Raw genomic sequence first — 22585 nt, forward strand, 5'->3', positions numbered from 1 at the left:
CGAATTTATATTAGACGAAGTCTGCGACAATGTTGCACGGACTCAAAACTACGATATTATTCGTCTCCGCCTTGGAGCACAGAGGTTCGAAATAAACCAACTTTTTATTGAAAGACACTCGTTCGTTATTTCCTCCCCCTCGTACGTCGATAAGACAGCAGTGTTGTTTGGGTCAACCAAACTTCGATATCTTAATATTCAAACTCGAATCGCAAGACAAATTTCACAGCTTGACTCAAACGTTCTATCGACTTAAATAATCCTACTTTATTCTAAGAATATTAGGAAAGAGTGGCTAACAGCATGAAAAATTTCCTTCAACTTGCCTTTATTATATCGAATGATCAGAAGTCTTCTAAAATTAGAAGAGCATCCATCGAGGTACGTTGTCCCTTAAATGGCTTAAATAAGTGTACATTCATCGATTAAAGAGAACTCGTAAAGTGCTTTACAGATACGACGATGGCACTCTTGTGAAAGCGAGATGATTTTCTAAATTAAAAACAAAATTGCAAAGAATTTTTCGAGATAAATAGAATATAAAGAATACAAAGAACATATATATTATAGTATTAAATCAACGATAATCTTTTCAGTATTTTTCTGAGGGTGTAACATAGAATAAATAATATTTTTGTTCCAATATTCTTTAAATACCTGTTAATAAAAAAAAAAGTACCTTTTCGCTTCCACAGTCGTACCTCCAAATTGAAAACGGTGACTTTCATTTAAATATCTCGGAGAATTAGTACCAAGAGAGAGTTACGGATTTTGGTCTTACCGCCATTGCGCGCCAGGCGGTTATCTTTTAAGTACACTTTAATTCGATTAATGTGTATGTAACCATAAATATCTCGAAATTCGCATAATCACATTAATGCAATCACGATTCCATCGTATACTCCAACCTTTCGTGTCGACCATATACACGTTGTACATATACGGTTTCACAATCCGACACACTTGAACCAATGTTATTAGTCAAATTATACAAATTACTCTGCCATATTACACGAATTGCAAATTTCTATACAAATTTCTGTTCGTATGAACACATTTAAAGAAATAGAATTTATATAGGGATTTGTTTCGCCTATTACAAATTGTAACAAGTGCTCTACTTAATAAAAAATCGCAGTCTAATAAATATCATTGCAAGTATAATATTAATAAATTTACTGATAAAAGAAACGAAAGCTTTTATAAGTGAATCTTTATCTTATTTGACGTTTGAAAAATTATAAAGCTGTAGAAAAGGAAATCTATGGCGTATAACTTGAAACTTGTAACTAGTCGATTTACGAATATTATTATTTAGTAAATTATTATACAAGAGGGTCCTAAAAAAGTAGCTTTGCACCAAAAACCCGCGCGATGACCCTCGAAGAGGATAGCAGAGAGTATACATGAGCACGTACGAATACTTAAGCGTTGAGTTTGGTAATAAGTTCGTTCGCCTCTGCCTAGCGTATGTATTTTATAACGTTTCGAAGAATATCACAAAAATGTTCGCAGAATGTAAAGATACGCGTATTTGAATTCTTTTTATGAAAGATATATATCTTTATATAGAGAAACAGGATAAAAAAGTTATTCCTTGATTATAGATAAATGTTATACGAATGTAGTAACGCTCAACGTAAGTTCATTACTCAACCTAATAGAAGAAATTAGAATTGTCTGCTCTGCGACTTTGATTTCGTCGTTCCAGTAATTTTCGTAAAATCTCGATAAACTTCGACTAATTCTGACTAGCATTAGCGTAGATCTACATTGTTATAGTTTCCATGCTGTGTCATATACTATCTACGATCGAGAACAGCGTAGAAAAAAAAATTTCGAAGTTTGAGTATCTGCCAACTAATGCCTTGACGAGTAGCTTTTCAACTTTCGATCGAACAAGCGCTTGATAAACGAAGGAAAACCGAGCGATAGTATTTGTACTTGCGACCCTGTCGAACTGTTGTACAATATGCACAAGAAAAAAGAAACGCGAGTCAGGTATATTAAATCGGAACCATGCGAAACGTAACAACGATAGTATGAAAATAAGATAGAATTTATATCGTTCTCATATCGTCCCGGCTGGATGATCGATTTAAACGAACCTATTGCGATAAAATCGCCCGCTCTTTGGATTCACTGAGAATCGTACAGAGAAGCAATGATAGAAACGCGACGATTAGTCGCATTGAAACTGCATCACGACCGGGCGATAAATGGTCCTGTGAAAAGCGAAAAAGCTCCGACTGACGAGCCAGCTGGTGTGAAATAAAGTACAAAGCAAATGAGGCACATAACGTTAAACTATGTTCACAGCGTAGCGTCAAAAATTCGAACAGTACGATCTATGAATATTCTAATATCTTCGGAATTGCATTCAGAAGATTAGCAACGAAAAAGTATCTTCGTTAAAATAGCTCAACTCGCAGATGTTTCATAAACTATCCTGCAAAATTGCATTATCATCTATGATAGCATAATCGTCCAAATAAACCATCACCAGCTTCCCGAGTCGCTGTTCGTCGCGAAGGAAATCGATCTTGAGCGAAATTCTTGAAATTCCTCGTTGGGTCGCCCGAAAGGTATTATCGAGGAAAGCTCTCAACGCGTTTGCCGATTATCGTCGTTCCTTATGTCGATTGTCTGCGTGTCAACAGGTTGCAACGGAAGATCCTTGTGCCAGTCGAGGAACGTGAAGAGGCAAGAACGCGACATGTAGCGTTTCGTATGAAGTGCGTGGACGGGACAACAGAGTGTCAAAGACATCGCAGAAGCGCACGAATCTGAAGCTAGTGGGCTTTGTAGGTGTCTTTATTCTGGTAGCCCTGCACATAGCCGGACTGATCGGGCAGGTCCTTTCGACCAGCGATTCCTTTGCCTTTACCACTCTCGTCGAAACGTTGTTTATGAGAGCCTGTGTATTTACTGACGTCTGTGAGTCTGTCCACTGTGGAAGCCGCTTTGCCCGCCTGAAAAATAGTTAGTTATATAGATAGTGTAAAAATAAAGCAATATAAAGCAATATGATAAAACAACACATGGTACATATATCGCAAACCTATTTTTACTGTCTCCGATATGGAAATTTCACTTTTACAACTGCAACTACGTGGTATCGAAGGATATAATAAGTCGTTAAATTACTTACGTATTCATCTACGTTACTCAATTTGAGAATAAAAACTTGGAATGAAAAATTTAGCTCTAACGAAATCGCTATATGGATTTTTCCAGCATATTCTTGAGACGTTTAACACAGATGGATCTAATTAAGAAGAAGGTTACTCGACGATTATATGATACGTAGGCGAGAATTTAAGACATGTCGCTGACAAATTATATTCAGAGGTAAGGTGTAGCAATATCGTAAATCTTCAGTGTCGATATCGTGACGAACAAGGTCGCGATAAGTAAATGAACAAACTACCGCTGCTTTAGATTCATTTATGAAACCATCGAAGAAACTTGTTCTCATCGATCAAATTATAAACTATGAACCTGACCGTGTTCGATGTTAGTCGTTTCTCTAGAAGTAAACTATAGAATGAAGAAATTTCTGAAGCGTATTTATGTACGAGACTTACTACAGCACCACCGGTAACTCCGGGTGGCCCACAGTTGGCCATTTTCTTCTTCATCTCTGCTAAGTCAACCTTCTTATTTTTAGCCAGTTCTTCCAAAAACGCTTTGTACTGTTCAATACCCAATTTCATTGATCTAAAAGCAGAATCAATTCCTCGTCAACACTCCGGACACTGATCCGTTTATTATTTTGTTGAAATCTACGATACCATTGAAAAAGATGAATATCTTTTCGTAATTATCTTTTCAAATAATCATTTAGACGATTGCTTCGTAAGATAAATTACTTTAAAACATCATACATACGTATGTAAAACCTAAATGTACATTAACGTACACATACTGGAAAACTAATAGTTTTGAATAACAAATATATAATACATATAGAAAATACATAAAATATATAAAATAAGAATAGCAAATTCTTCCTCAGAAATCTGATTTTTAATCTGAAAAAATGCTTCGAAAGGTAAATAATCGATGAATAATTATTATTCCCATCATCGGTATTCTCGTACTTGTGTTTCTTAAAGTAAATGCCCGTATCAGTGGTAGTGATCTTCTTTCCATCGATCACCTTCGCTTGTTTCATCCATTTGTCGCTCTGACTCAACGTGATCAGTTTCCCGTCACTTTTTGGGTCACCGAATTTCGAAAACGCCTTAAAGCTTGCCAAAAAGCTTGCAGGCTGCGTGGCACTGGGACTGCTAGGCGCCGAACTTCCGCTGTCGTCTTCGATCTTCAAATTTGCTGCCTTGTTAGTCACTGCTTCTTCGGCTGACTTCTTACTCGCATCGTTCGTCTCCGCTTTTGTTTCAACTTCAGCGTCGCTTTTCTCCGCCTGAGCATCGTTCTGCTCTATCTTCGTGTCGTTTTTCTCAGTTTCATTGTCGGTCTTCTCGGCTTGCATATTTGCACCTAAAATATCATGAAGAAATTAGAGGATGCATGATTTGAAACAGTTGACGCTAGAACGAAGATCCACCGATTTGGTAGACTCAGCGTGAGAAATGCATCGTGTAATGGAAAGCGAGCGAATCAGGGTCAAGTTTGAGCAAAAAACAGCGACGCTAAATGTATGTACACGCTATTAACATCTAGGTAGACATATCGGCGACGTTTTGAGGTCAAGTAACGCGAGCTATCGGTTTAACATAATTCCCGTAGGCGGCTCGGTGAAATTGACACTTATGAGCTAATCAGCGATAGAACGGCGTTCCTTAATTCACGCAAATTACGCACGATTACGTAAACCTCTTTCACGCAGATAAATGAAATCTGTTCTATTAATTTCGTTATTTAATATCTATCCAATACAATTTCGTTGATCGAATCGATACCAGTTGCGCGTCTTGGAATAATCCATTAGCCGATCTTATCGACGTGTTGCAAACAATGATTCTCGATTGAGTTAATCAGTCCAGAATTTCTATGACGAAACAGGTTTTTGAGACTCGATCGGCTATCGGGAATAGTTGTACTCTTCCATATTGGTTTGCTTTACGTAGACAGTATTGTGTCTCGAGGCATTGTTGCGAATAAAGGAGGCAAAACTACAATAGAACGACTGCAGCTCTTATTTGACTTTCTATATTCCGAGGGAAAGAGCATTCTCTGATAAATCATTCGGTTTTATCGTCATTTCAGTTAAGACACCTCGTTGTGTAAATGACAGGAATGAAACACTTTGTCTTTTGGAAAATGATATCTCTTGGTAGCCCATTTCTTTGATTACCGATCCATAGTTTCCTATACACCACGTGTACAGTGGTATAAATAGGGAAACATTTCTAAATATAAAACATTATGGACATTTTTATCTGTATCTTTTTCTAAATATAATAAGGTCTAGAAGATATACTTTAAGGCTCCATAAATATAGAGTAACTTTAAATGGTGTAGCTAGACAAAATGATCGGAGCTGTCCTTAAATTGAATTTATTTAACGATGAATCGTCTATCGATCAATAACATCGATAGAAAATTTCTTACGTAAAAATTTTGAAAAGTTTCTAATACATTGTACACCTTTTATTACACGATGTTCCTTTCTATGGAAATATCGAGTTAATAAAAACCTTCGCGTGCTTCTCTCAAACCGTAAAGTATCGAAAAACGAAGCTAATATTAGCGAGGCTAATAGAATCGTAATTTATCTGAAGCTATCCGCAAACATTCTCGTGTTCATAACAGTTTATTAACAGTTTATTATTAATCTAATTGAATCCATCGTTCATTTTCCATTTGTTCAAAGACGACGAATTATTTCGCCGATTTCATGTTCGTCGATATCATCGACAGTTTATTTACGATGAAACATCGTTCATAAAAACTTCGTTTATATTTCGTTTATATTGTTAATTACTGCTTGGTTAATGGTCAGGTGAATTCGTCTTTGCCCGCATGGGAACGGTACAAACAGCAGAAGGTCAACAACAAGCTGGAGAAACGTTGTTATTTCACGACTATAAATAGAGATTACGACGACATTCGTGTTAGCGCAATTAGCAAGGAACAGGAAGCGGGGAGCGATTGAGTAATACCGATCAGGTGTCGAATGAGCGCATTTTGTGTACTAAGGTGAGGAACAGACACGAATCTCTGTGACACTGGCCTTTGTTCTCGTCGATTTTTCTGCTAAATAAACAATTTTTAACGATTAAACTGCTTAAACTGTAATAAAAGTACAAGAACGTACAAAATGTCTACGATACGCAAACGTATAGAAAATATTCAAAATACAAGATCCAAAGAAAAATCTAATGTCTAAAGTAAGCGATCCTAAATAAAATATATCCAATCCAAATCCATGATCCAAAGAAAAATCGAATATTCAAAGTAAACTCGTATTAATATTTAGAGATTTATCGCATATGAAATAAACCGCTATTTAAAATCCATTTCTTTATCTATAATTATAAAAATACGATTTTCTATAAAAATCCAGTCTATCAAGAACTACGAAGACATTCTACGATAAAAGATAGATAATAATATTAATATTGCATTATGAACTCACCGTATCAATTAGTACCCGAAGTAGAAGTCGAAGGAGCGAACCTAATTACGCGCAATGGCACCGGACGAAGAAGAACAAAAATGTAATCACTGCTGCATCATTCTGCAGACTAAACGAATTGTCACGATTAATGAAAATGATCGATCTATACGACTGATAAGACGTTGATTTGCTCGAAAGAATTTATCGCGAGAGAGGAACGAGCCGACTGGCGACGGAAGGGAACAGAGAACACAGAACACTGGAGCCGCGGTTTGTGTACAAGCTGAAATGCTGTTGAACGCAGGTTTCAGCTAGGAATCTGTGCCGTAGGGCGCATGTGTTATATCGATCTCCTCGTTCAACGGAGCACGCAGTCACCCTTCTCGATATATCTTTGAAACTGCGTTTCACCCTTGGCTGCAGCCGAAATGAGACCCGCGGGGGTCCCATTCTAACAAAACGCCTCGTCGTACGATCAGACAGACTATTAAAATCCTCGTGAGTGATATTTTCAGCCTGTCTAAAGTTTAGCGATGAACTTGATGTCTGATAAAATTGAGAAATAGATGGGAAATTTCACGAAGCTGGTAATAATAATTATTGACTCGTTAACGTTGACGAAAGTCGACCATTATAACAGCCTTCTAAATTGTTTCGTTATTTGGTAATTCAGTATTTGTTAAATAAAATTGCTGAAGAATTTTATAAGAATAAAAGCATAGATAGGAAATCGCTTCTTTCGCTAGGAGTTCCCTAAATTGTTTCTTTATTATTCATTTTCTATATACAGTAATTGTGTATTTTGTTAATAAATAGAAACTAGTTGCAACTTGGACGAGGCTCTTGGCAAGCGAATTTCCTATGTGACTGCATCGTTATATTTGATAACAGACTAAACACGCGATTCCGACATATACAACGAAACGAACTCGTTTCTCTTTATCTGTAGCCAGTGAACGTTCGTCGATGTCGTTCTCGTTCGTATTCTGGAAAAGCTGTGCGATGCTCGTTATCTCTGCTCGGGATGCCTTTATTCGCTTTTATATTTGGTCATTACGTCAACGATATTACGACAAGCATCGAAATAGCCGAGTCGCCGCTCGACTAAGGGAAGCAAACCGAACGAATGAAATTCGTGTCGATATTATTTAAAAGGGCCTGAGTGGTTTAGAGAAAAATTAGTCGAGACACACTTTGATATTTTATCTATCCCCATTATCAATGTACAATCGAATCATTTGGCGTTAAAAATGCTAATAATTACAATGTTGTGCTGTTGTACGTCGCTAAATATATGAATAAAATGATTATAATTGGAATAACTGATTATAAATTGAATCCCGTTTCTTTACTTGATTATGATAATGCATTAGGACGATTAGTAGAAGTGGTCACCTTTTCAGCTAATTTATTGCCACACACCACCGTGCAACCCCTTCAGAGTATTCACACACTGTATTGATTCTTGAACTTCGTCGGGTTGAACACCGGATTTCTAGTGTATTTTAGTCGCGTTCATCGCCGCAATTCCAGCCTGGATGAGACTGAAAACGAAACTGAACTTCCTCCACTACTGCCGCCAACATCATCCCCACCTACACCAGTAACACCTTCAACTATACTCGCCACTTCTGTCACCTACTTTCTTCTACGCATAAAAATCTTTATTATTCATTGTCCATTAATCATTCATTTTATACAATATATTACTTGTTTCTCTGTTTGCAATGGCAAATTATCGCGATATAATCTATAACCTCGAGTGTTTGCTTAATGTACGCGATGTATGTACTCATTCAGCGATATGATTAGCGATATTCAGCGATAATATCGAAGAAATATACAAATAATAGATAATATTAACGTCTATCTGTATAAGTTTCTACAAATGTTGGAACTTTTATTATGCAACATGAAGCAATACGGATGTAGTGTAGGCATAGTAGGCTTAACCATTCGTCGGTTTTATTCCATCAATTCTAAATCTATTCCACGATTACAAACCCAAAGTTTAATATTAAGGTTCCATCAATCACAGCGGATAAATGCTTCCGTCTAAAAGCTCCTGTGTATACACGAAATCGACTTCTGACAATATCCTTGACCTGTTCCCATGGGTCCCAGAGAAGTCTGAAGTTGACTTTTGTACATTCAAGTAGTATGACTCAATAACGTGGTCATACGACTTGCTGTGGCTATCCCCACCATCTACGAAACATACAGGTATAGAAAACGTACGCATAAATGTTTGATCACGAAACGACAGATCGTTAACTAGTTACGCGTTATGACCCTCGAGTCGCTATGAAAATTATGGATTACTCCTTTCTATATCGAAGCGTGCACTTACATATAGTTGTCGACAAATAAGTAGCTGCGCTAGGGGCTCTAGAAGCGGATTTTTCCAGTCAGCGACCACTTATCTGTCAGCTAATGATTTACACACTTCGCCAGTTGTTCATTTACTCGATTCCTCGTTACGTCCATGTAGAAGATGACTCTCTAATTTTAATTTCCTTAATCATCGAATAAAAAAATAAATGAGAAGTTATAATGCAAAACCATATGCATTTCGCTTGTCAACTTACTGAACGACAGATTGCGATGGGTACGCGTGTGTGAGAAGCGCGCGTGAGCAAAGGGCGTTCCTATCGGTTACTTATCTGGCGGCTATTTAACTGTACTAACGACTGTACTGACTTACAGCTATACAACATCAATTGGGCACAGATTAAGCGTCGGTAAAGTGGGTGAATTATTAATTATGATAATTTATTATCATTATACAATTTATGAAACGAATTTTCATTATTACCTCGTGTCAAATGTCACGGGAGAATCTTGAAATAAATATGTATAACACTTGAAATACATGTCGTAATAAGATTCTTTGCGGAGTGAAATTCGTGACAATGTGACAATTTTAAATTTGATCGAAGGTCTTGTTGCACGATGCATATAAACGATGTCGCTTGTTGCTTCATTGTAGGCAGATTACAAACGAAACAAACTTGTTTGATTTACGGATGAATTACGTAAGTACGTAGGATGGGGAAAATAGGCATAATCGATAATATAATAGATTTTTTTAGGGAATGACAGATCAAGCTCTTTTTTTTTATTGTGTTAATAATTCTTTAATTTTTTTTATCTTTAAATACAAGTTGCATCACAGACGAGATATTCGTTTGTGGTTGCATTACGCTAAAATTCTAAAAGTTCCAATACCGTATATATTTTCGAGGTGGACAATTTCTTTTAGACTTTGAATTTACAAGTTATTTTCAACCTCAAGAAATTAAAACTGTTTTCAATTTAAGATTGATCGAAAAATACTTACACTGACGAAGTATGGAACGGACGTGACATTAACTGGGACTTTGCGTCTCAAGTTCTGAAATACCGACCTGTAAAAAGATCAGAGTGTTTCTTACGGCCTCTGCGATTTGCTACGGCAAACATAAGAGCTACATTGAATTCAATCTTCACGGATAATAAAGTTAGTTGCTACAAGAAGATCTTCATTTGTTAATAAATCCTTATCAAGTTAGGCAGATAGGAAAATCCCTCTCTGATAGAGAACGTTAAAATCAGTGTTGAATTTCTAAGCCGGTATGCAAGTCACGAAGTAACGTCGCCGTGACAAAATGCTATACCGACAATAGGTATAGCACAATACTGTCATCGCCTGGTGAAATGCGAAATTACAGTGTACATCTAATAACAATTTATTATTGCAAAAATATAACCTATTTATGCACATTATCTAATTTAATGATTATAAAATATATGATAATTATACTTAACAATATTATATTGACACCACTTGATATTTTAAAACATATTAAATTTGTATGTTTATACTACCAGAATGCTACATATTAGTAGCGTAACGTTTCACAGATTATAGTAAACATAACCAAAAAATTACCTTGTTTAGTATATTGTTTAATGTTTAAACACACATGTTAAAAGAATATTTTATAATAAATTAATATATTCGTAGGTAAAATTTTACTAACCATATTAAGATATTAGATAGAAAATACAACTATTTTTATACTTTCGATTATATGAAATTCTTAATTGAATATTTTTGAGGTCTAAGAATTGTGTATTTTTATATAACATGGAACAGTGTGTAAAAAAACCAAAATTGGATACAAGTATAAAGGAAGGAGAGGCAGAAATTTTAGTTGACAATACAAACGTATTTTATAATCCTGTTCAAGAATTTAACAGAGATCTTAGCGTAGCTGTGTTAACAACTTACATAAAAGGCATAAAGAAGCAACCAACAGAGACGGACATGGAAAAACAAGACGGAATTGTCATATTGGAAGCTTTATCTGCTACTGGTTTACGTAGCATTCGGTATGCCAAAGAAGTGAAAGGCATAAAACAAATCGTAGCCAATGATATTTCTGCGAAGGCAGTTGAAAGCATTAAAAATAATATACAACACAATGGAGTCGAAAATCTTATAAAACCAAGTCACGAAGATGCAACATTGCTCATGTATCAAAGTAGAAAGGACAAGTTTGATGTAATAGATTTAGACCCATATGGTTGTCCTACAACGTTTCTAGATGGTGCGGTACAATGTGTATCAGACGATGGACTGCTTATGATCACAGCTACAGATATGGCAGTATTAGCTGGTAACTCCCCTGAAACTTGTTATCTTAAATATGGAGCTATCTCTTTGAAATCTAAAGCATGCCATGAAATGGCACTAAGAATATTATTGCAAAGTATTGCTTCACACGCAGGGCGGTATGGTAGATACATAGTACCAGTACTTTCTATAAGTGCTGATTTTTATATAAGAGTATTTGTTAAAATATTTTCCAGTCAAATTAAATGTAAAGAGAATGCAACTAAAATTGGAATGGTGTACCAATGCACAGGTTGCGAAAGCATCAACACTCAACCATTATGTTATAAGAAGCCTACCGGAGGCTACAAATTAGCATCTTTACCTTATGTGGATCAACTTTGTAAAATCTGTCAGCATAGGCAACATGAAGGGGGACCGATATGGTTAGGTCCTTTGCATGACCAACATTTTGTATCTAATCTTCTATGTAATTTAGACGAAATGAAGTTGGCAACATTAAAAAGAATAGAAGGAGTTTTAAATGTTATTCGCGAAGAATTAGATGTTCCATTATATTATACTCTTAGTCGTTTAATGTCTACAATCAAATGTATTACACCGTCGATGTTAACATTTCGATCTGCATTATTAAACGCAGGATATTGTGTATCGTATTCACATGCCTGCAAAACATCTGTAAAGACGGATGCTCCAAATGAAGTTATATGGGATATTGTACGTGCATGGGAAAAAAATAATTCCGTGAAAAGAGATAAACTATCAAATGATAGCCCCGCGATAAGAATATTAAAGACACCAACGACAACGAACGTTTCGTTTGATATACATCCTCTGGCCAATCCATTATCTAGGCAAAACAAGCTAACGCGATTTCAACAAAATCCTACGATCAACTGGGGCCCTGGTACGCGTGCAAGAACGAGAATAGACTTAGAAAATGGAGTAGAAAATTCGAAAAAGATAAGAAATCAAAATAAAAATTCCAGAAAAGAAAAACCACGATCAACAAACGACACTGAGAAAATAAAGCCTTTATAAAGATATTTATATCTATTCTTGTACCTATACCGTAAATTTTCATGAAAAATACAAGTGTATATAAACGAATACTTAGTCATTAAATTTTTTCATTGATAAAACATACATTGTACGTGTTTTGTAACACATAAAATTATATATACGAATATATTGATAATTTGAAATTCAATATTGTTTTTCTCTTCACATTCTGTAATGAAAGTGTTTCAGTGCTTACATTTGAAATCTTTAACGAAGTAAAATATGAGATTAACAGCAATGCTAATGGAAAAACACTTACATGTTTGTAAAGCAAAGTTAAAACTCTAAAAACTGAAATAATGATCAACAATCTAATGCTAAAGTATACTTAGAAATTAAGTAACTTTCTTAGTAGAACTACAAAGCATCAACTACAAAAACTACAAGTAAACAAAGTCTATCGAAAGAAAACAGAATCCGCATACATTAATCTCAAAACTTTCAAAAATGGAAATTGGAAAAATATTTGGGGAACTTACGAGAAAATGTTTTTCAATATATGTAAAATAGTAAGAGAAAACCATTAATAAGACAAATAAAAGAAAGAAATTACATTTTGCAAAAGAATATTATTAATAAAAATGGTATATTGTTATATTTCTGAATGACAGCAGAAACATCTTTAATTTGGATGGACATACTTAATTATATCTGTACTAAAGTGAAAAACAAAACTTACGTCCACCAGTAAAATACTATCGTTTGAGATAAATAAATATGTTTACACGCGTGATATATATTTTTAAAGAATCTAAAATAAGTCACAAAAAGTTTAACTTAGAAGACGTAAATTTTATCGAATATTTATAAGCGAGAATTAATAGAAGATCAAATAATTATAATAATGATTAATGAAATTGATAATGCTATGACAAACTATATTTCTTCTATTGACATAAAGAAATAAATTAACTCATATTTATTTATTGTGAAATTAACTTGATTTGACTATTGATTATTTTAAATTGTGTGTGTATGTAAAGACATACTAATGTTAATACAAGGTACATAGGATACACCATACCGGGCAAAAAAGCCATAGTGAACATATCTATGTAATATACATGTATGTAAACATTTTTTTTATGTTAGCATCATTATAAATAATATTTGATCATTGCTACATTTCATTATATGGATGGATTCTCATGAAAAGAGTGTCATTAGGGTATTGTACATGCATGCATGTGCATGCATTCGTTACAGAAATGTAACGACACTAATGGTTTTGTGCGAAAACCACAGGAAACTTGAAAACGACCACCATATTGGTGAACTTGCCGAATAGCTCGATTTCGATGATTTTAAAACATGTTCTGAACATTCTCTATGAGGTAATATATAAAATAACATATAAAATATATGCATGCGTCCGTATTTTATATACTGTTGAATTATTTTCTAGCTTTGCCAATATGTAAAGACATACTAATGTTAATACAAGGTACATAGGATACACCATACCGGGCAAAAAAGCCATAGTGAACATATCTATGTAATATACATGTATGTAAACATTTTTTTATGTTAGCATCATGATAAATAATATTTGATCATTGCTACATTTCATTATATGGATGGATTCTCATGAAAAGAGTGTCATTAGGGTATTGTACATGCATGCATGTGCATGCATTCGTTACAGAAATGTAACGACACTAATGGTTTTGTGCGAAAACCACAGGAAACTTGAAAACGACCACCATATTGGTGAACTTGCCGAATAGCTCGATTTCGATGATTTTAAAACATGTTCTGAACATTCTCTATGAGGTAATATATAAAATAACATATAAAATATATGCATGCGTCCGTATTTTATATACTGTTGAATTATTTTCTAGCTTTGCCAATATTCCTAATTCTTTGTTTACAACCTTATTTTTGCTAATGTCGTTTGCATACTGAGTCATTTCAGTTTATGCATAACCTTTTTACGTTTCTGTATATATCTTATCTTAAACTGTTTAAACAAAACGAAATTGAAACAAAGATATAGACAAAATAAAAAATCTAAAATTACTGGTTGGGAACGACCCAGTATGCAGATTAATACTGTATTATCTTACAATTAATACCTTTGTTATATAATATCATATGATATTCATTTGCAATAATTTTTATAAAATCAATTTGCATATTCATAAAGGAAGATACATTATACATTATATACCAAATCAACTAACAGTATAATTTTAATTATATAATAATTTGCTTCATATCAGAAGACTAACATACATATGGTATGTAAGTTGTTAAGTGGGGGGAACTTATCTTAACATTTATAAATGCAGTTCATTCTAATATGTGAATTTTAGAGTGATTGATATAGCATGTTGCAGTAACAACTGTTAAAGGATGGCTGTACCTACGCATACTTTAAGTAATGGACAAAAAATCCCTGTCTTAGGACTTGGTACTTGGCAAGCTGGAGTGAGTATTTTGTTTAAAAATAATATATGATAATGCACAGATGTACGAAAGTATCGGCCAAATCTTTTACTTTATATTCTAAAAGAGACGTTTGACAGATTTCTAGTTAACATAAAGTATAAGGATATTTGAAATAAAAGAAAGCAATGTAAAAAATAGATATTATTTGTCATTTACTGACTAATTTACTTACAAAATTATTAAACTGGTATGTTTGAAAGTTCTTTATCGTATTGTAAATTATTACATATCACTATTTTATAGTCAGGTTCTCTCCATTAATAATGGAGAATGATGAAAATGGAGAAAAACACAATAACATTATATGACACGACAAAATAGTGGTTTTAAAGCTTTGAATTATTCATAGATCTCACGATTTCCGCAATTAAAGTGTTTCTTTCAACAGGAAGGACCTTACAAAATTTTCTTCAAAAATCTCAAATGTAAATTTTTTAAGATCAAACAGAGTATGATAATATATATACCACTGAATGATAATTTTTTCATGTAAATTTTTTAAGGACAATCCAGGTGTTGTTGAACAAGCAGTGCGAGACGCGGTGGATGCCGGTTACAGGCATTTTGACTGCGCTTATATCTACTGCAATGAAAAGGAAATTGGCAAAGCTCTACGTGATAAAATTGCCGAGGGTGTGGTAAAACGAGAAGATTTATTTATCACAACAAAGGTAATTTTCTGCCTAATGACAAAGTTTCTAATTTTTAATTTTTAATTAATTTTGCTACTAACTGTTGAAGTAATTACTTCAAGAAAAACTCTACACCTATTCTTTTACCACTGTTACGAAGAGAATGGAATTTAATGATACAAAAAATTCAATCCATATTATTGTGCCCTTGTATATAAATTATGTCTTGGATTACAAGATCTAGAAACAAAAGAGCTATATGTAGATTTCTATTGCTGTTTCTTGTAGCCTTCAGCTAGAACTACAAGGTTAACTTTTTGGTAATATACTTTGCTATAAATATATGAACGTGCTCCCTATCATAGCTGCTTCTATTGTATTGTAACACTGTAAGAGTGAGGATCTGGACCAGCATACACTATACTTATACTTATACCTTTATTTATTTCAATATATTTTTCTATTACAAATTCATCCACTCATTATTCTATCAATCAACCTCAACACTAACTTTTTTGTACTTTCAGTTATGGAATTCGATGCACAGGAAAGAATTGGTAGTACCAGCTTGCAAAAAATCACTTGAAAATTTCGGATTCGATTATGTTGATCTTTATCTTATTCACTGGCCCATGGGATTTGATGTAAGATTGCATAACTTCACTACGCATTCCAAATCTGTTGACCGGATTGTCTCTTAATCAGAGCTTTTTACTATTAGGAAATTAAGACCAATCAATTTCAGTTAGAACATTCTTTATTCCAAACTGTAAATACGATATAATTTAATTTTAGTTTTAAAATGTGATGTAACAAAAATAAAACTGTATATAAGAAGGTAGATCTGTAAAAAGAAGAATTATCATCCGAATGACTTTATTAATTCGTTTTTCCGTTCAAGTTGGTATCGACATAATAAGCTTGAAAAATAATTGAAAGAAATGATTGCATTATTTATGTAAAAACATTATAATCCTAGGAAAATTCTGAAGGTCTGTGGCCAGTCGATGAGAAAGGTAATCCCATGTATGGAGACGTGGATTATCTCGATACGTGGCGAGCTATGGAAGAATGTGTAAAGCTGGGATTAACTAAAAGTATAGGTCTTAGCAACTTTAACTCCCAACAGATCGATCGTGTTTTATCGATCGCCCAAATCAAACCTGTCATGTGTCAAGTGGAGTGTCATCCAAACTTAAATCAGAAAAAACTACGTGATTTCTGCACGCAACGTAACATATTTATCACGGCTTACAGCCCATTCGGTTCTCCTAAGCGTACTTGGGCGAAACCTGGCGATCCAGAAGTTACCATCGAATCAGCAGAAATAATCGCGATTAGCGAAAAGTATGGGAAGACTCCAGCGCAAGTTGTTTTACGATACTTGGTAATGTATAAATATATAAAAAGATGTTTATGAAACAAGCATTTTTTTAAAAGCAATTAATGCGCTGCAATGGACTTCAAACATTTAATTGAAATAATTATTCTATCAATAGATCGACATTGGTACCATTCCTATACCTAAGTCTAGTTCAAAGGAACGTATTAAGGAAAACATCAATATCTTCGACTTTAAGTTAACATCACAGGAAATTGCAACCATCAATACACTTGACCGCGGAATTCGTATTTGTCCTGCTGCAGAGTAAGTAATATGCGGATACAGTGATTAAATGTGTATATTTCTTGTTTTTACATTTTAACTACAACGAAGTTTTACATTTAGGTTTAAGGGACACAAGGACTATCCGTTCACTATAGAATTCTAAAAGAGAAAATAGATTCACTATTTTACATAACTGTCTTATTCTATTAAATATTTCGTTAAGCATTTTGTTTTATTAAACGTATATTATATATATAAGAACATATATTCTATGTAATTTTCGTTCATGTTTGTAATTACTTCTATTTTTAATAAATCATTGTTATAAAAAGAATTACTGCTTAAAAAAATATATATATCTACCACCTTTCTTCAATATTCATAAACTAAGGAATCCTATATATCGTCATATTTCGTATATCGGCATAGGGTAACAAGTTATATACATAAAATTTATATTATTATTATCAAAATAAATGCTGTCTTCTTCGTTAACGAAAACAAAAAATAATCGTTTGATAACATTTTGAAATATCGTAATAATATTGAGCAATTATCTAATCTTGGCTAGAATTGTTTCGCGTCATCTTTATCGTTACATAATGATTTACTTAGAGTAGAATAGTATGAATAGAAGACTCAACGATACAGTTCAATCAGTTAGTTTCTAGAATATTGTGCACTTTATATTTGATTACAAGTGGCAGCGGAATTTTCTGACAAAAATTCGCCAACGAGATCTACTATTTTGACGATTTACTTAAAATCTATAATTAGTAATGGCTGAAATACCGTCTCTTACGCTTTCCAATGGATATAAAATGCCTGCTTTTGGTCTTGGTACGTATCAGGTAAGAACGTATTTATACGTATTTAAAGATAAGACGCAATAATCGAAGTAGATATCGATCGTACATTATGATTACGTACATCAGTACGTGAAAAGTTTCAACAAATTCTTTTCAAAGCACCACTTGACCACGTTGCGTCGTTTATTCAAAATACTCGCACCTTAATTCTGACTCATTTTCGACGCAGTCGCATTGTACTATCGTTAAAAAGTTCTTTAAATTTGAGAAAGATATGATGGAATTGTTATTGATAAACCAAGGATGTCTACGCGTTTATAGAAAATGTTAAGGCATAAAAATACATATAATGCATATAATGTATAAAGTAATATAATTAATTATAATTATATATATAATAATTATATATATATATATATATATAATTATATATATAATAATTATATATATATATATATATATATATATATATATATATATAATAATAATTGCTTTATATATATACAGCATAATAGCAAAATATTCGTTATAACATTTAGCGAAGTAAAGTAATAATTTAAGTAAATCTCTAATGAAATTCTATTCTTTAATTATAATTATATTAACAAAATGCAAATTTGCATAAATATCTGTAGTTCGGGTATTGATATATGTGATTTATACTTTCGATTCTATTCATAAAGATGTTCTAAAAACGTTGTAACGGTTTACTTTTTAGATGTTTACTTAAAATGAGAGTGAGATATAAAATTTCGAGAGTAATAGCAGTAATAAAGTAGATTAAATTTTGTACCTTTCCAGTCCCGTGCTGGAGAGGTGGAAGCAGCAGTAATGGAGGCAATAAACCTAGGATACCGTCACATAGACACAGCGTTCTTCTATCAAAATGAGAAAGAAATTGGTCAGGCGATTCAAGCGAAGATCAAGGATGGAACTGTGAAAAGGGAAGATCTTTTCATTACAACTAAGGTAATTAAATCTTATTTAAAACTTTTAAATTTTATTTTTTATCAGAGATGAAGACATTTCATATAACATTTCTTACAGCTCTGGAATAACTTCCACAAAGAGTCAAGCGTAGTTCCAACATGTAAGAAATCTTTGGAAAATCTTGGATTAAGTTATGTAGATCTTTATCTGGTTCATTGGCCATTTGCCTTCAAGGTTCGTTCTAATTCAATACGTTTTAATTACCTGTTAAATGGGCATTTTAAAAAATGTACTAAGTATTTTTTAGGAAGGAGACGATTTAATGCCCAGAGACGAAAATGGGAAACTTTTGATGTCAGATACTGACTACCTCGAAACATGGAAAGGGATGGAAGAGTGCGTGCGATTAGGATTAACTCGTAGTATCGGAATTAGTAATTTCAATCAGGAACAGATCACTCGTTTACTTGCTGTAGCCAAGATACTGCCTGTAAATAACCAGGTACAAATTGTTCCCTGCATTACTTGTGTAATTAATTCGCAATTAATTTAAAATTTATTACTTCCATTAGGTCGAAGTGAGCATAAATATGGATCAAAAGCCATTGATACAATTCTGTCAAAAACATAATATCACGATAACCGGATATTCACCGCTAGGACAACCAGGTAATAGGGCGGGAATACCAACTTTCTTGGACAATCCAGTGTTAGTAGGGGTTTCTAAAAAGTATAACAAGACGACAGCACAAATTGCTCTAAGATATGTCGTAAGTAAATAATATCTAATTATAATATTTTTTATCATTTTAGAGATAACTATCTTATTTAAATATTGTGTGGAGAGTACTATTTCATGTTCTCCGGTTATAGCTACTTTTGTATATATTTCGATATTTCGTTTAACGATAATACAACCTACCATTTGGGCCATTTCCGCCAGTAAATTAAACAGTAAAGATAAGTTTAGTAATAGACATACACATACGATTACACATACAAATACATTATACGATTACATATATATGTATATGTGAATCGATCCTTTGCTTTTTAACCTTTATCTACAGATATAAAATTTAATTTTTTTCCATCGAAATATTCCAGTTGCAACAAGGAATCGCTATCATTCCGAAAACAGTAACACCGAGTCGATTGAAAGAAAATATGAATATATTTGATTTTTCCTTAACGGATGAGGAAATGGCCTCTATAGCAAAACTTGGCACGCATCAACGTGTTGCACGATTTGCAGAGTAAGCATCCCGATGGTCCATTAAATTGTAAATTAATTATTCTTGTTATTCGGCAAAGAGATGGTAATGTTATTTCTACTCCTTTTTACAGTGCAAAGGGGCATAAGTACTACCCGTTTGAATAATAAAAGTTTCATTGCAAACAAGTAAAATGACAGGAAATAGCTCATCAGATTCAGTATAAATTAATAGTAAGGTATATCCCCTTTGAACTTACATAATCCCACGGTGTAATTCGGTACTTGTTTGACCCTTATTTAGTCAATTAGATTTATTGAATGCCATGGAAAATTTCGATGCTCCGGACGACATGACATCATACGCCGTAATAATGTGGTCACTATCACGGACAAGACTAATCGCATTCAACCAATGTTATTACCTTCATTAAAGAGTGTATATACTGCGAGTAAATAAAATTGCATCAAAAAAAGAAATTGTCAAGCAGAAAGTATTTCATTCTCTTTTTTCCTTGTAGAATCGTTACAAAATGCGAATCGCTAATAACTCATTTAAATGGTTAGGACAACATTGAATAACAGAAATAAAAAAAATAAGGTAGTTTCTGACTCTCGCAATGCAAATACATTTTTGCACTGCAGCGAAGCACGTACAATCAATATGAAAACAATTCTCGAAACTATAAAAGGAAACTTCTGTTTCAAGGATGGATGACGCAGTGATGATTATTGTTTCTGTAATCGTTCAAAATACTGTAAGCGGAAATACAATCAACGGACTAGAACGAAGTTGAAGGTTGTTTGAAAGGATGTATTTTGAATGAAAATTGTATCTAACGAAATGAGAATGCAAATCCATGCAAAACATTTCATTTTCATAGTACCAACTTTTATAGTCATATGAAGGTACTACTAATTGCTATGAAATCTAATATGCTTAGAACTCTAATATAGCTAATTAATTATAATATGTAAATTAATTCATATGCATAATAAATACAATGATGTATACTTTCTGTAAGTACTGTAAATATACCTTTTTTTGTTCTCCATTGATTGCTTCGTATCTTTAAATAAGAGAAGTTCGTAATATAGACTATAGAGTTCTACAGTAGTGCTAGCCTAGATTAACGAAGATTCCATTAAAAGAAAAAGACCATGTCTTATAATCATTAGGAATTCCTTCCTCCTAGGAGCAGATTTCTTCAAGGCCAATAAATAGCAAAGGCTCTTGTGGACGAGAGCCCTTTTTCAGCATAATTCACTTCACCAATAAGCAAAATTGCTTATTCTATATCCGCTCAACGCATCAAATAAACAGAGTCTTTTACGCGCAATCATAATATTACCCAACAATTTTGCGGTGACATTTTTCCACTATCGGTTCGCTAATCGGTTTCAACGATTTTTCGTTTCAATAAATTTCAAAAATTTACCTGACAAGATATACCACATACGTAGGTACATGCTCTAACTCGAATTTCGTATCGCAATGTTTGGTAAATTCAAGCACGACCTTCGAGCGATCATTGTTACGGTAAAAGCGACACCTCGAAATTATTTGTTATTAGCCCATTGCCGGTCACGTATTCATTATATTGCCATTAAATGAACGAAGAAATTACATCATGAATCATATCGCTCAAGCGTAAGTTTCATAAACTACCGTGTTTGAAATGTTGTCTTTTTTCTTTGCAATACCAGTTTTCTCGGTGAAATAAACGCCACGAACATTGAACGCGATCATTAAATGGCTTTTATAGGTGGAACGCGAAATTTTCCAACAAAAGCAGTTCACCAACTTGCAATAGATTGCTATCGTCATCAAACATCGCGTCATCCACGATGGTTCAGTGTGGTTCCTGGAGATCTAGAATGCTCGATAAGGTGAAAGAATGCCGCAATGCGATTAAGAACATGGTAACCTTCGATAAGTCGCCAAACAGCATTAAAACTACGCGAACAGCCGGCAAACACCCAAGCAATTCCTCCTTCCACACGAGAGCAACGACTTCTCTGTCCTCGATACCGGATGTCATTACGTTCAGCAGCATCGCGTTGAAGCATAAAGAATACGAAGACGTGCCGATTCTAATGAGAGACTCCATATTCAATTCGGATAAATCAGAGAAACTGAACACGTCCGTGGAACCGATCGACCAAACTAACAATGCAAACGATTCGTTTAACCGCTTCGTTTCGATGGATAACATGATCAGTAATTCGTTGAAATCGTTCCTGGCACTCGAGGAGCAGGTAAAAGAGGAATTTTTGGAACAGCACGTTTCCTCGATAAAAAAGAAAATTTCAGCGGAGCCGTTTCTTTCTTATGCGGAAGGCAACGCAGAATTCATTTGGACAGACGACACAACGGAGGAGAGTTTTTTTGGTAAGGCATGGAATTCTCTAGAACACTTGGACACGGTCGATATCGGAAATCCACGTAGAAACTCTACATTTTATGAAGATCTTTGCTTGCACAAAAATCGTACTTCTTCCCCGATTCGAAGTCATCCGTTTCAAGATTCTGGCTTTGAAAATAATTTCTCCATATAAGTCCACACTTATGATTATTTATTGAATATTTCTTTTTTTTATGTTTTTTATGTATTGAACCTTTTGTAAGTTTAGTTCGTATTTAGATCAATAAAGTTTATTACAATGAATAT

The 22585-nt window shown here is 33.8% G+C and overlaps 5 protein-coding genes and 1 long non-coding RNA gene across 15 annotated transcripts; 5 read left to right on the plus strand and 1 right to left on the minus strand.

Moving 5' to 3' along the window:
• Positions 1 to 311: 311 nt before the first annotated feature.
• Positions 312 to 8159, minus strand: ringer (tubulin polymerization-promoting protein ringmaker). Of its 3 annotated transcripts, none has more exons than XM_069121590.1 (4): positions 7982 to 8159; positions 4104 to 4503; positions 3588 to 3720; positions 312 to 2972 (listed from the first exon to the last, which is right to left on the minus strand). In XM_069121590.1, exons 2-4 carry the CDS (start codon positions 4493 to 4495, stop codon positions 2793 to 2795), a joined length of 705 nt encoding a protein of 234 aa, XP_068977691.1. In that variant the 5' UTR covers positions 4496 to 4503; positions 7982 to 8159; the 3' UTR covers positions 312 to 2792. The 3 variants fall into 3 exon arrangements, with proteins under 3 accessions (XP_068977691.1, XP_068977693.1, XP_068977692.1); XM_069121592.1 differs by having other exon boundaries at positions 8041 to 8157; XM_069121591.1 differs by lacking the exon at positions 7982 to 8159 and adding an exon at positions 6605 to 6798.
• On the plus strand, positions 7031 to 7919 carry LOC138183992 (uncharacterized). Its single transcript, XR_011174214.1, has 2 exons — positions 7031 to 7173; positions 7403 to 7919. It is a non-coding gene; the product is annotated as an uncharacterized LOC138183992 (long non-coding RNA).
• A 1299-nt stretch (positions 8160 to 9458) lies between the features above and the next one.
• Positions 9459 to 12250, plus strand: LOC138183982 (tRNA (guanine(26)-N(2))-dimethyltransferase). The gene has a single exon (XM_069121578.1). The coding sequence runs from the start codon at positions 10716 to 10718 to the stop codon at positions 12243 to 12245; it is 1530 nt and encodes a 509-aa protein (XP_068977679.1). The 5' UTR covers positions 9459 to 10715; the 3' UTR covers positions 12246 to 12250.
• Positions 12251 to 13743: 1493 nt separating this feature from the next.
• On the plus strand, positions 13744 to 17295 carry LOC138183984 (aldo-keto reductase family 1 member B1-like). 5 transcript variants are annotated; one of them, XM_069121584.1, is made up of 7 exons: positions 13744 to 13886; positions 13918 to 14039; positions 15224 to 15391; positions 15880 to 15996; positions 16332 to 16739; positions 16852 to 17000; positions 17082 to 17295. In XM_069121584.1, the coding sequence occupies exons 2-7, from the start codon at positions 14004 to 14006 to the stop codon at positions 17122 to 17124; spliced, it is 921 nt and encodes a 306-aa protein (XP_068977685.1). In that variant the 5' UTR covers positions 13744 to 13886; positions 13918 to 14003; the 3' UTR covers positions 17125 to 17295. The 5 variants fall into 5 exon arrangements, with proteins under 5 accessions (XP_068977685.1, XP_068977681.1, XP_068977683.1 ...); XM_069121580.1 differs by lacking the exon at positions 13744 to 13886 and adding an exon at positions 14609 to 14699 and having other exon boundaries at positions 13900 to 14039; XM_069121582.1 differs by lacking the exon at positions 13744 to 13886 and adding an exon at positions 14599 to 14699 and having other exon boundaries at positions 13902 to 14039.
• A 266-nt stretch (positions 17296 to 17561) lies between these two features.
• LOC138183985 (1,5-anhydro-D-fructose reductase) lies at positions 17562 to 20393 on the plus strand. Of its 4 annotated transcripts, none has more exons than XR_011174211.1 (8): positions 17563 to 17812; positions 18572 to 18739; positions 18818 to 18934; positions 19008 to 19202; positions 19273 to 19470; positions 19808 to 19956; positions 20048 to 20152; positions 20218 to 20393. XR_011174211.1 is itself a non-coding variant. In XM_069121587.1 (7 exons), the coding sequence occupies exons 1-7, from the start codon at positions 17772 to 17774 to the stop codon at positions 20079 to 20081; spliced, it is 891 nt and encodes a 296-aa protein (XP_068977688.1). In that variant the 5' UTR covers positions 17562 to 17771; the 3' UTR covers positions 20082 to 20393. The 4 variants fall into 4 exon arrangements, 2 of the variants coding, with proteins under 2 accessions (XP_068977688.1, XP_068977687.1); XR_011174212.1 differs by having other exon boundaries at positions 20226 to 20393; XM_069121587.1 differs by having other exon boundaries at positions 17562 to 17801; positions 20048 to 20393.
• Positions 20394 to 20623: 230 nt separating this feature from the next.
• LOC138184354 (uncharacterized) lies at positions 20624 to 22582 on the plus strand. The gene is made up of 3 exons (XM_069122237.1): positions 20624 to 20671; positions 21488 to 21564; positions 21680 to 22582. The coding sequence occupies exons 1-3, from the start codon at positions 20624 to 20626 to the stop codon at positions 22470 to 22472; spliced, it is 918 nt and encodes a 305-aa protein (XP_068978338.1). The 3' UTR covers positions 22473 to 22582.
• The last annotated feature ends 3 nt before the right edge of the window (positions 22583 to 22585 follow it).

The sequence above is a fragment of the Bombus flavifrons genome, chromosome 10 (assembly GCF_040668555.2).
Source record: "Bombus flavifrons isolate JBK064 chromosome 10, iyBomFlav1_principal, whole genome shotgun sequence".
NCBI lineage: Eukaryota > Metazoa > Arthropoda > Insecta > Hymenoptera > Apidae > Bombus > Bombus flavifrons.